At 40.7% G+C, this 14,330-nt stretch overlaps 1 protein-coding gene across 3 annotated transcripts in view; it reads right to left on the reverse strand.

Moving 5' to 3' along the window:
- mgat5 (alpha-1,6-mannosylglycoprotein 6-beta-N-acetylglucosaminyltransferase) overlaps nucleotides 1-14,330 on the reverse strand; it is a 122,376-nt gene that overhangs the window by 73,024 nt on the left and 35,022 nt on the right. For all 3 annotated transcript variants that reach the window (XM_029116597.2, XM_029116598.2, XM_029116599.2), the window contains one exon: nucleotides 6,450-6,614. In XM_029116597.2, the coding sequence (XP_028972430.2) occupies nucleotides 6,450-6,614 (165 nt within the window). The remainder of the gene's footprint in view (nucleotides 1-6,449; nucleotides 6,615-14,330) is intronic.

The raw sequence follows: 14,330 nt of genomic DNA on the forward strand, positions 1-14,330 counted from the left end.
TCATCTGGGCTGTAGATTTACTGCTACAGTGGAGAGTCGTTCTAACGGACCGATCCACTCTGGGTTATGCTACCTCCAAAGGAGATCGACAAGGTAAGCCATTTCATTAGACATGTTTGCTCTTAAATCAAAAACAGAGGGAAGACTTTACAAAGTTTACAAGCTGGCTACTTGTCGATAAAAAACATTTACATATGAATCTTTTCTATCAGACTTGCAAGTACTTAATAAGGCATTACACAAATACTTGATTAAGAGAGACATCTTCACGGGTTAGGAGGGCCCAAAATGGCAAACTGGGGCAAAGTGCACCAGTAGGGCCCCCGGGACAGACCTCTTCCTGTAGCTCTGGGTGCCCCATCTTGATAGCCAGCAGCCTCTTGGAAGACTGGCGTGTTCCCCTGACTATCCAGATCCTATCTGGATAATTGCTTGCCCAGGCCCGCTGAGACCAGTGAAAATCAGCATTTGGGCTCCCTGGGCTGCCCGCCACACAGCGCACCAGCAGATGAGCTCCAGGGACTCCAGAGGAAAGCCAACTGGCAAATGTGTCTGGATAAAGGTTATACATAAGAGGTCTGAGGTTGGGGGACTGCACATGCTCCAACCTGTGTGTTGTCTTTCCATTGACCAGTACAGAGCTCATTGGTTCCATTAATTGATCAAAGGCAGGACAGAGATATATATCTGCACTGATAATGTGGTATGGGAGACAACCTATGTGCTGTTGCCCATGAAAGGGTGGTCACTGCATTAAAGTACCACAATGTTTAAATGGACAGTTAGCCGAACAACTGTCACTAAAGCACCCGATGGCCCCAATCTAACACTGTAGTCCAACGCCTGCACCTCAGAGAGCATTATTCAGGGAAGATGCACAGCCCAGATGTCTCCTCATTTCCCAAACAACCTATCCACTTGATGGTGTGGACAGGCTGTGCTTGGCTGGGAATTCAAAATATATGAAAACTGTTGGATATTGCAGAACACTGCTGTGCATGCACATAAGTGTTTAGGGCAGCTACAATGGAGCCCCATATAGCTCAGATATAAATTTTAAAAATAAATAAGACATTTAAGACAGAGGTGGTATGCTTTCTTAAAAAAGGATATAATACTAAAACAACAAAGAGGCAGAGTTGTACAAATAAAAATATTGAAGAGAAATGCTGCAGCCAAAGCTGAATGGGGCACTCTGAAGTGTGAGTTCACTTTATAACTAAATCATCAAAATCTAATTCCAACCGTATTCAGTCACCGCACAAAGTCCCCATTGAACCTCTAAATACTTCACAAACTACCGAGAGTTGGTCCCAGAGCAGCCCAAGCAAACAAACATTTTTCACAGCCGCCAAATTTATCATCTTAAAACTGAAAGGAAAATCAATGAAGGCTATTAAAAAGGGCCCACAGCGCCTGTGAATGAGAGTCCTTATATGTGCCATATTCAAGGCTATAGCCTATAAGAAGGCTTTATGCTTAACCAGAAAAGGTATGCACAAAACCAGAAAGGTATCCAATTGAATATAGGAGCATTCAAATGTATACAGTATGTAAAACAAAGAAAGAATTTACTTTTTGAATAACTGTTCCATATTTTTCTCCTATTCTGTTCTTGAAATTACCAAAGTAAGTCACTGTTGTTAGAATCGTATTATTAACAGAATGTTGTTCATGTTTTACTCCATGGATAGTGTACATATAGAAGGCATATATACACATATACACACACTAAATTGTGTACAATGCAGAAGGTTGGCTCTTTTCCCTTCAGAATTCTGGACTTAAAGGAGGTAGCAGCTGTGACAAAATAGTTCAGCCCTGCTGATGATGGCCCACCAAAACCGTAACCCAGTCAAAACAAATTTTACACAAAATAATAGCTTAAAGAAAATAGTCTAACGGTTTATAATATTATCATCAACTTATACATTGTAAATGAAGACTGATGAACAGAGCCGCTTAGCGTTTACACAGAGAGTAAGAGGAAACAGACTTTTTCAAAAAGGGACCTCTTATTCAAATTCAACTATGAAAACACAAACAGGAAAGATGTTTTGATGCTTACAGATTATCGGAAATAAGTGATTCAACACATTACAAGAAGAGACTACTTCAGCATTCTTTTCATCAAAATAGTGATTCCCTTCTCTAAACACTCAAAGAACATTCATTTAAACTCAATATATTATATTCTGATATTTTGAAATTTACTTAAAATGTTCCTTAAAACATTTCAGAACTCCCAAATCATTTTACATGTCTATGTTCTATTGTTAAATCATTTGCCATTTAAAACATCGGCTAAATCAGCACACCTCATTACATGAGAATCTCTTGTGGATGTCTCGGCACTGAGTGTTTTATAAAATTAAAATGCGAAATTCAAAAGCAATCTGTATCTGGTATCAGTATACGCAGAAATTTAATAAACAGTATCACACAGCTGCTTACGTTTTTCCCAATATTTCAGACCAATTATTCAGCGTTGATTTAAATGTGGTACTAGCAAAACCATAGCCACCATAGCTAGAAAAATATATATTTCCCCATGTTTTGTTAGACAGATAAATGACCTTTTCTTGGTATATAAACAATCTGTCGAGTTTAAATTAAGTTACTGTTCGTAGTCGGAGTCAGCCAATGAATTGAGAGGTGTTTATTTGTGGCCCGCGTTAGGGAAGATCCACCCAGGGAAGCTCGGCCCACATAGAACACCCTCACCCTCTTCCAATCGGTTCCTCAAAGCTCACAGTGCCTGGTTTCTTTTTCGCACTGAATGGTTTATTTCTTGAAAAAGAGAAAAAACAAATATAGATTGAGGGTGATTTGATAAAATATAAAAAAAAAATAACATCCATCCATCCATCTTCTTCCGCTTCATCCGGGGCCAGGTCGCGGGGCAGCAGTCTAAGCAGAGATGCCAAGACTTCCCTCTCCGTTGACACTTCCGCCAGCTCTTCTGGGGGGACACCGAGGTGTTCCCAGGCCAGCCGGGAGACATAGTCCCTCCAGCGTGTTCCCAGGAAGGCGTTCCGGAGGCATCCGAAACAGATGCCCAAGCCACCTCAGCTGACCCCTCTCGATGTGGAGGAGCAGCGGCTCTACTCTGAGCTCCTCCCGGGTGACCGAGCTTCTCACCCTCTCTCTAAGGGATCGCCCAGCCACCCTGCGGAGAAAGCTCATTTTGGCCGCCTGTACCCGGGATCTTGTCCTTTCGGTCATGACCCAAGATTGAGGGTGATTTGATGAAATATATAAAAAAAAAATAACAATGGGTAATAAACTCAGTGATGGAATTCAAACGGAATAACGCCTGGCTTACTTGGCAGCAAAATCGGTTTTTGTACTTCAAGTAGAGCACAGTCAAAATGATGTAAAGTTATTTTGAGTTTGTAAACGTTTCTCTTGACTTTGGTGGTTTTTCATGAGTTGGAGAAGGTAAAATCGGAAAGGTGCATAGGCATGGGAAGTGTGAGATTAACTCTTATTCTAACAAAGATGTTGAAATACAAGGAGAGACATGCAGTAACATAGGTACAAATACAGCAAATAATAAAATAAATAATAATCTAATGCTAAAACAATAGATTACCATAAGGGGTGTAACGGTACACATAGCTGTACCATACAGGATGTTCAGGTCGGTACGAGTTGTGATCCGAATTAATATGGTCTGTTCGCGGAACTAAACTCAGAGTTTCCTGCCGGAGATGCATCTTGGGGCCATAACTTTGCAACAGATGTAGCCTAGCACATGCTGCTGCGTAAATAAATATGACAAACGCAGAGGACAAGTCAAACAAGGCACATGAAGTGCCTTCTTTTCTTCCGGGAATTATGGCCAATTAGCCACTGTTTCCAAGTTTATAACTCAATAAATAAAAAGAAATGTTATGCATGTATCTTTCCCACTGTACCCCTAATAACCACTGTTTTATAGACCTCCCTAAGCATGCAAAGGGGAAGCGAATAGTTCAATAGTATACACTAGTATTATATTAGGAAAGATCACTGATATAGGCCAATATAGCCTATTGGATATGCAATCAGTGCTGTTGATAAACTATCTAAGCTGGCAATGTAAAGGAAGGTCAAGGAAGTAGTCTAGAACGATAAGTGCTGAGGGAGCAAGTATTTTATTGATGGTGCACCCTGGGTGGAGCTTCCTTGCCACAGGCCGCAGAGGAACGCTTTGGATAAGGGGGAGGGTGTTCAATATGTGCGGAGCTTTCCTGCCGCGGGCCACAGAGAGACCTAATTGAATGATTATTACATCCCCAAACTCTTTGCAATTTTACTTATTCTTAAAACGTTTTTTTTAAATTTGCACTATTGGCACTATTTGCCTGTGCAGTCTTTCACAGAGTGGTGAACCCCTCCACATCTTTACTTCTGAAAGACTCATCCTCTCTGAGATGCTCTTTTGATACCAAATTATGTTACTGACCTGTTGTCAATTAAGATAATTAGTTGTGAGATGTTCCACCAAGTACTTTATTTGTTTTACACAACATTTCCAGTCTTTTGTTTCTGCTGTCCCAACTTATTTTGGCATCAAATGCAATGTGGGCATATCTTTTTCAAGGAACAATAAAAAAAAATCAGTTTCTACATTTGATATGTTGTCTTGGAACTAATGTCTATTGAATATAGGATTTAAATGATTTGCACATCTTTTCATTCTGTTTTTATTTCCATTTTACACGGTGTCCCAATTTCTTTGGAAACAGGGTTGTACATTTATATCCAGGCACTGTATAATGTACAATTACAGAAAGGGAATATGTATTTATTACATAATTCATACACATTCCATTCATTATCAGACTTATTTGGAGAGTCTTTTGTTATAAAAATATTCAGAAAGATAACTCTTGTAATCGATTAACGGTAAACCACATCATTCAAATACGAATATATGGCTAGGGCTGTCACTAGAACTTCCACAAAATGAAAGTACCACTAAATCCAAGTTGTTAACAATTGCTCTTCACAAAAAGCAACCACAAAGCAATGACAATTACATTTTCCTTCCATTGTAACGTTTCACCTCTCGCTCTGCTGCACATATTATTATAGCTTAGTTATTTGAAATAGCTCATTCTAAAACAATTATGTATGCCTTCCTAACAAAGCAAAACATGCTTTGATGCTCAGTTGATTAATTCAGTTAAACATGTACAAGGACGATTCATTTTATTTTCAAACATAAGCCTAAATACTCAATGGGATAACAGAATTTTATATATGCATTTCAATGGCATTATCTAATTAGAAAATATGGATGGAAATGACAAAATTTGACTTACAATATTAGTAAATTTATTTTACACACGCTTGTGTTTTTTCATTTGATTTTTTTTGTAGACAAATAGGTGATGGACAACGCATTTCTTTATTAACAAAAATGTTTGCACTGCAACACAATTCTGAACAGTACTTATTTAAACATACTGAAATTAGAAGCAAATTACTGTAAATTCAGTAAATTATCAGCGCCTATAACTTTCCATAGAGCTGTCAAACGCTCTGCTGCACCCCTAGGCTAAACATCCTAACTGAATGAAATGGAAATCTTTCGCATGGTATTTGTTGAGATGTTTCTAACATCGTTGTAAAACACACATTCAGATTGGAAACAAAAGATTTTGGAGTATTGTGCAAAGAGTTTGTTGTACTAAAAATAATTGCAATCGCAATCAGGCAATTATGTAATAATTGCGACAGCCCTACATATGGCACATTGGAATAATTCATCCAAAAAATAAAGTCATACAGAGAAATTATCCAGGCTGGGATTCTGATATAACAGGAGTTTGTTTGGAGTGTTTTGAAGCATTTTATAATATACCAACAAAACAAAATATCAAAAAGACCACCTATAAGCACAGAAAAAGTGAAAAATTATACTAAACTTCCCCTTTATGGGCAGAGGTGAAGGTGAATAACTACCAAGGAAAAGAGTACAGCGAGAGTACAATGTATAATACCATTTCCCAAGTGCAAACACTAGCCTGTATAATACATTGCATGTTTTTTAAAAGCTATTATCCTGAAAGGTCAGTGGTGTCAAATTAATTTATTGTAGAGAGGAGTGTCTGTCTGTTTAGTAACTCATTTCAATGTGTCTTATTCAATCAATCAAATTTAATTATAAAGCCCTTTCAACATCAGCAGCTGTCACAAAGAGCTTTTACAAAACACCTGGCCTTAAACCCCAAGGAGCAAACAACAGTTGTGTTGAATTTCAGACCTAGATAAGCCAGGTAAGTTCCTTTTCAAGTGACCCTTCAGAAATTAGAGTTGACACCCACGCCATTGGCCTATTGACATATCGGACATTTTTCTTGACGTCATGAGTCTTATTTTTGATCTCTTCCATAAAAGAACAATAGTCATTCATCTTAGTAGATAAAGAAACTAGTGTGGGAGAAAGAATGTCTCACCTGCAACATTGACTTTATCTGCGTTGGCTGAGCTGGGCGTTGCTGTGCTTGTGCCATTGGTCAGGTTGCTCCCTGTGCCGTTGTAGATGTTCTCCACCTTGGACTCAAGCTTGCCCAGTCGTAGCATGATGTTATCCAAGAGCACCGCCAGGGTTTTCTTCAGATCTGGAGGGGGTAAAAGGTTATACCCTGATTTATACATGTCACACAGGTCATGGTGCTACCCAGATTCACTTTTGAAGGTACAGTGTACAATATGTTTTTTAATTATATTGCACCTTTCAAAAGTGAGGAATTTTCAAAATACAAGGTGCCGATTACAGCCGAGTGATAACGTGCCAGTAAGTCTCTTTCTGCAGTATTCCACAGAGAAAATGCTTTTCTATTTTAGTTCTTATAACCAGGCTAATCAATATATACTTGCTGTGTGAGTAATCGGAGTATGCCTTGTTGACTGTGAAGGCCAATTCTCATTGGACATCCTTTGGAAGAAAAAAAAACGTTCAACAAGATGAGAGGATCCAGTTATTTCAACTACGGCAAGTCGATTTCGTGCTATCCACTTAGGGACTCATCTAAATGGAAACCGAGCTGGCGAATGACATTGCCTTTGCTTCATTTGGGACTCTGCATTGCTGAGGCTGTCTCCAGACTCCGGTGACAGGCAATAGGTGGGAAGGTCAATTGGATGGAAAGGACACTGAAGCACCATAAGCAGACATTTGTAACAGGCGACTAAAACATTTCGCCATCTTGAAGTGTGCACTCTACCCATTCCGCAGAATGCATGAGATTAATAGATGCATGTACTAGAGGAAGTTTCTGTCACATAGGAACCGCTTAGCTCAGCTGGTAGTGCACAGAGCGCGTTACACCAGGGTAAGTCAGAAAATGCCTGGTGGAACATCTCACAACTAATTAGGATTATTGGCAATAGGTCAGTAACGTGATTGGGTATAAAAAGAGCATCACAACATAAAATCGCAAGTTAGGGATCTCAATCTATGGTACACAATACCATTAAAAGATTCAGAGAATCTGGAGTAATCTCTGTATGCAGGGGACAAGGGAGAAAACCAATATTGGATGGCCATGAACTTTGGGCCCTCAGGCAGCACTCCATTAAAAACAGACAAAATTCTGTAGTAGACATCACTGCATGGGCTCAGGAACACTTCTGAAAACCTTGGTCTGTGAACACAGTTTGTCGCTGCATTCACAAATGCAAGTTAAAACTCAACCATGCAAAGAAGAAACCTAAAATACACAAGATCCTGAAACGCTGCTGCCTTCTCTGGGCCCGAGCATTTAAGTTGTACTTAGGCAAAGTGAAAAACTGTCTTGTGGTCAGACAATTCAGAATTTTTTTTTGGGAATCATGTACACCAGGTCCTCCAGACTAAAGAGGAGAGGTACTATCTGGCTTATTATCAGTGCAGATTTCAAAGGCCAGCAACCGTGATGGTATGGGGGTGTGTTAATGGACATGGCATGGGTGACTTGCACAACTGTGAAGGCACCATAGATGCTGAACAATATATACCGGTTTTGGAGCAACATACAGTGGATATAAAAAGTCTACACACCCCAGTTAAAATGACAGGTTCTTGTGATGTAAAAGAATGAGACAAAGATAAATCATGTCAGCACTTTTTCCACATTTAATGTGACTTATACCGTGAACAATTCAATTGAAAAACAAACTAAATCTTTGAGGGGGGAAAATTATATATAAAAACAATAACCTGGTTGCATAAGTGTGCACACCTTTAAACTAATACTTTGTTGAAGCACCTTTTGATTTTATTACAGCACTCAGTCTTTTTCGGTAGGAGTCTATTAGCATGGCACATCTTGACGTGGTAATATTTGCTCTAAATCGGTCAGATTGCCAGGACATCTCCTGTGCACAGCCCTCTTCAGATCACCCCAAAGATGTTCAATTGGATTCAGGTCTGGGCTCTGGCTGGGCCATTCCAAAACTTCCAAATCTTCTTCTGGTGAAGCCATGCTTTTGTGGATTTAGATGTGTGCTTTGGGTCTTTGTCGTGTTGAAAGGTGAACTTCCTCTTCATCTTCAGCTTTCTAACAGGACGCCTGAAGGTTTTGTGCCATAATTGCCTGGTATTTGGAACTGTTCATAATTCCCCCACCCAGTCTAATGCCCCGGTTCCAGCTGAAGAAAAACAGCTCCAAAGCATGATGCTGCCGCCACCACGCTTCACTGTGGGCATGGTGTTCTTTAGGTGATGTGCAGTGTTGTTTCGGCCCCAAACATACCTTTTGGAATTATGGCCAAAAAGTTCAACCTTGGTTTGTTCAACCATAACACATTTTTCCACATGTTTTTGGGGGACTTGATGTTCTATTTTGCAAACTCCAGCCAGGCTTGGATGTTTTTCTTTGTAAGAAAAGGCTTCGGTCTTGCCACCCTACCCCATTCATATGAAGAATACTGGAGATTGTTGTCACATGTAGCACACAGCCAGTACATGCCAGAAATTCCTGCAGTTCTTTTAATGTTGCTGTAGGCCTTTTGGAAGCTTCCCTGACCAGTTTTCTTCTTGTCTTTTCATCAACTTTGGAGGGACGTCCAGTTCTTGGTAATGTCTCTGTTGTGCTATATTTTCTCCATTTGATGATGACTGTCTTCACAGTGTTCCATGGTATATCTAATGCTTTGGAAATTATTTTGTACCCTTCTCCTGACTGATATCTTTCAACAATGAGATTCCTCTGATGCTTTGGATGCAATCTGTGGACCATGGCTTTTGCCCTGAGATGCAAGTAAGGAAGATCCTACTAGAACAGCTGAACTTTATTTGTGATCAATCAGAGTCACTTTAAATGATGGCAGGTGTGTAATGACTTCTATTTAACATGAGTTTGAATGTGATTGGTTAATTTTGAACACATCCACATCCCCAGTTATAAAAGTATTGTAATAACCAGGTTATTGTAAGGTTTTTATTTTACATTTTTCCCCCTTGAAGATTTCAGTTTGTTTTTCAATTGAATTGCTCACATTATAGGTCACATTAAAGGTGGACAAAGTTTTGACATGATTTATCTTTGTCTCATTCTTTTACATCACAAAAACCTGGCATTATATAACAGGGGTGTGTAGACTTTTTATATCCACTGTTTCCGCTGCCATCCAGACAATGTCTTCTTCAGGGAAGGCCTTGCTTATTTCAGCAAGACAAGGCCAAACCACATTCTGCACGTATTACAACAGCATGGCTCCGTAGTAAAAGAGCCCGGGGGCTAAACTGTTCTGCTTGCAATCCAGACCTGTGACCCACTGAAAACATTTGGCGCATTATGAAACAAAAAATACAACAAAGGAGACCCAGAACTGTTGAGTAGCTGAAATCCTATAGCAAGCAAGAATAGGAATACATTTCACTCTCAAACCTACAGCAATTGGTCTCCTCAGTTCCCAAATGCTTACAGAGTATTGTTAAAAGACATGGTGATGCAACACAGTGGTAAAGATGCCCCTGTCCCAACAAAAAAAAATTGTTGCTGGCATAACATTCAAAATGGGCATGTCATTTTCCAAAAAGAATAAAAAATTCTGGTTAAAAATAGTCTTTATACTATTTTCAATTAAACATTGGGATAAATGATTTGCACATCATTGCATTCTGATTTTCTTAGCATTTTATGCAGCGTCCCAACTTTTTGGGAAACGGGGTTGTAAAACAACCCTTTTAAATGAAGGAAGTTAACAAGTGCACACTGAGAAATCAGAGAGAAAATCTCAACAGCCTGGAAGCCAGCCATGAGGTATGATGGGAAAGAAGTGATGTCTTTTTGTTTCACAAGCTTTCACTGACTTGGTATGCAGAGCAAAGGATCCCAGTGCGAGGCTCTAATGGCGTTTATTTGACGTATACCCTCCAGCAGCCATGGGTACATCGAGGCTGCATCCCCAATAGGCCCACTTCATTATAGTGCGCTACTTTTGACCTTTAAGCCTCTAGCGCTAGGCAGACAAAAGCAACTAGATACAATGAAAAGCTTTTAGTGTGTGTATAACATGCTGTTGAGCATACTGTTTAGAGGTTAGTTATAAGTTACGTGGAAGCCTGTTTTAAATATTGTTTCGTATGATGTAAAAATCTTGTGAAAATAGTCACTTTAATTTGGCTTGATATAATTTCGCACACCATTAACAGCCACTGAGAAAACGCAAGAGGAGACGTGACCCTACAGCAGTTGACATGCATTTGTTTTTCTCCCCTCTGCCTCAAGAATATTCTGGAATCTCCTCATCCTTATTAACATTCCGGCAGGATGTGGAGCCATGAAGAGATGACAGCGATCGCACCCTGTCTGTCACACGTCAGCGCTGCGTCTGCGGCGCATTTTCTACAGCCGTGCGTCGCGTTTCATGTGTCACTCCGTATCGTGTCAAAAAGGCGGCGTGAAAGGAAACAGGCACTGTGGGCCACCGTGCCAAGGCTGAGGGAAGCGGCTGGGAAGAGGCGAGAGGGGGAGGGGATGCCGCAGCGCTTTGTCTGCTCCCCGCGCCACCTTCATCAACACAGAGGGAAATGAGCAAAACCAACAACCCACATCCAGTCCAGACACGCTCCCCAGTCCAGACACACTCCCCAGTCCAGACACACTCCCCAGGCCAGACACACTCCCCAGGCCAGACACACTCCCCAGTCCAGACACACTCCCCAGTCCCCGCTCCATGTGCTCTCCCCTCAGTGGATCCCCGTCCCTTTCCATTCAGGTCTCAGAAATAAAACATTCCCCAGTCTGTTTGCAAACGAGGGCCTGAAGCATGATGAGGTTTGTATTAACACACAAAGTTTTGTCTTTTCATCAGGGCCTGGAACGTTGGCATTCATTAGGCCAGCATAAATTGAAATGCATTGCTGAGGGCTGAATTTGGACAGCTTGCATTCGAGTGGTAACTTAGCGTAATCCGTGCAAAAATAGACTAGAAAGCATGATTTTCTTAAGCGTGGGAAAAACACAACAATTAGCCTACATATCCAAGATATTTTACTGAAAGGCATAATTTAAAGAACGCTGGTAGTCGGGGGGGGGGGGGGGGGGGGGGGGTGTGGCAGGCATAGTTAAGCTACTGTAACAGGAAGCGAATTAACAAAAGGTTGCACTATTTCAGTTTTCATACAATTCACTCAAATGAAAAAAAATAAGCTTGTCTGCTCATTCACAAAACAAACAGGAAAGCAACGAATAAGACGGTACATTTCCAGGTTGAAATATGCATACAACTGAATCTTTCAGTCTCCATGCAGGCCCAACTAAGGGTTGGGGGGGGGATTTACAAAGACTAAACTGCAGAACACACGCTTCACAGATATCCACTTTAATTCATGTCCAAAGGTACACGTTTACATGAGCCGATAGTATAAGCCTGGAGACAGAATGTCCTATACTACACTACTTTTTAAACCAGGTCCAGTGGGCTCAAACCAAATGTAGTGCACTACATAAAGAAATAGGGTGCCAGTAGGAGCACAGCCTATGCTTTCATCATTTCAGTGACCTTTATGGTCAGCCAAGCGTAGTCTTTCAAGAGACAGACTTGAAAACACACAAATTCTGTTTCAGTAACTTCCGCATGAACATATGGTGTAAGCAGATGAGACAATGGAGGCAGCGCAAACTAAGAGACGATAAAACTACAATCAAAACCAGACTAATTTGTGCAGAAAATAAGGACAAACCTAATATAGCCTATTTTCATTTCAAAAATTTAACAAACTAAAGGCATATTGGCTTTAAAGGAACATGCTAAATTCAACATCCTGTCCTCACCACTGTTTGGTATACATATCGGGCATGGGGAATGTAACCACTGTACAAACACATTGTACAGTATCTTGGAATGACTCAATTAGCTACAATGACTCAAATGGATGATAATTCATCCAAAGACAGACACATTACATGGAAAAAAAATACACTAAATTGCCGTTCCCATGGTTTTTTTCGACATGCGGTGTACAAATCCACTGGGATTTTATTTGCTTAGAGTCAGACTGACAGATGGGGGGACTCTAATCCATATTTTTACCCAGCTGTACGCTTGCTCTTGGCCTAGTGATATTACACATAATCACATCACAAGTCCACAAGTACAAATCCCACAGCGGGCCATTTTCAAACCTCTATCTCTCACAAAGTGGACTGATGTGAGCCGCTGGCAGATGTAATGTTGTCATGTCATGCTGTAATGACAGTGACTTTACATATAGTGGATTAGAGGGCTAGGCAACAACATTCAGCCGCAGGGCCGTTTCTCGTCAGAGTGGACGGTCACAGGGCTGGAACACGTAACAATCGCCTTGCACGTGGATTACGTTGGACGTGATCAAAGTGTTTTGTTGGGTTATTTGCAAAAAATAAACAAATATTTCCTAAATTAAACAAAATAAACATTTAAAATCATTCCTTGTGATTTTAACTTTTTTACTGAAAATACAAACCCTAAAATCAACCTGTTGCTATATGACAATTGCAACGTTACCAGTTGATGTAATATAATACCCAGTGTTTCCCCCTCGCGCCGGCTGTTCAGGCACACAGTTGGTAAAACTGTCAATTCCAGCCAGATGCTCTCCATCCCTTCTAGAATGTGAACAAGGTGCATCAACAAATCATCTGCTGATGAGACAACCAGCCTGAAGGTCACTGTGATTGCAGTATTACTGATAGGAAATGCTTCTAGTTTGAGACAGTCCACTGTCTGCATTACCTAGCAGCTTTATTTTGTGCACTTAGTGAATTTCATGTGCAACGCAGAGGAGAAGAAATATAACTTTACACAGTCTTTGAGTGGCACGTCCCATGTTATAACACACTACGCCGAGAAGGACTGAAATCCTGCAGCACCCGCAATTTCCCCCTGCTCAAGAAAGCACATGTACAGGCCCGTCTGAAGTTTGCCAATGAACATCTGAATGATTCAGAGGAGAACTGGGTGGTCAGATGAGACCAAAATCGAGCTTGTTGGGATCAACTCAACTTGCCGTGTTTGTAGGAGGAGGAATGCTGCCTATGACCCCAAGAACACCATCCCAATCGTCAAACATGGAGGTGGAAACATTATGCTTTTGGGGTATATTTCTGTTAAGGGGACAGGACAACTTCACAATATCAAAGAGACAATGGACGGGGCCATGTAATATCAAATCTTGGGTGAGAACCTCCTTCCCTCAGCCAGGGCCTTGAAAATGGGTCGTGGATGGGAAATCCAGCATGACCATGACCCAAAACACACGGCCAAGGCAACAAAGGAGTGGCTAAAGAAGAAGCACATTAAGGTCCTGGAGTGGCCTAGCCAGCCTCTAGAACTTAATCCCATAGAAAATCTGTGGAGGGAGTTGATTAGGAACACTGAAGTGGTAGGACATGACTTCCTGTTTCACTGCGGTATAAATAAATTCCCATAAACTACGATCTGACGCCACCTACATAAGCACAAGCTGTTTGGGATGATTGCCATAAAAAAAAACATTTGCTGTCATCAAATAAACTAAAGCACTAAAACAGTTTGCCAAATATTACTGGAACCTATGGTCAGACCAAAAAAATTTGTTTTTTTGAAACAAACACCAGAAGTGGGTTTGGCATAGACAGAAAGATATCCATGCAGATAAGTTTCTCACCCACACAGTGAAATACGGTGTGGGATATTTTGATGTTGTGGGGCTGTTTTTCTTCCAAAGGCCCTAGTCTACTTGTTAGGTTACATGGCAGGTTTCAACCACATTAACAATTGCCCGCTGGCCCGGGGCCAGTAAGACCTACCGTCAGGCCAGTAGACAATGACAGTCACTGGCCCCATTTAAATTCATACTATCGTATTAAAATGTTTGCTTCTCATCT

This window comes from Esox lucius, chromosome 22 (genome assembly GCF_011004845.1).
Source record: "Esox lucius isolate fEsoLuc1 chromosome 22, fEsoLuc1.pri, whole genome shotgun sequence".
In the NCBI taxonomy this organism is placed as follows: domain Eukaryota; kingdom Metazoa; phylum Chordata; class Actinopteri; order Esociformes; family Esocidae; genus Esox; species Esox lucius.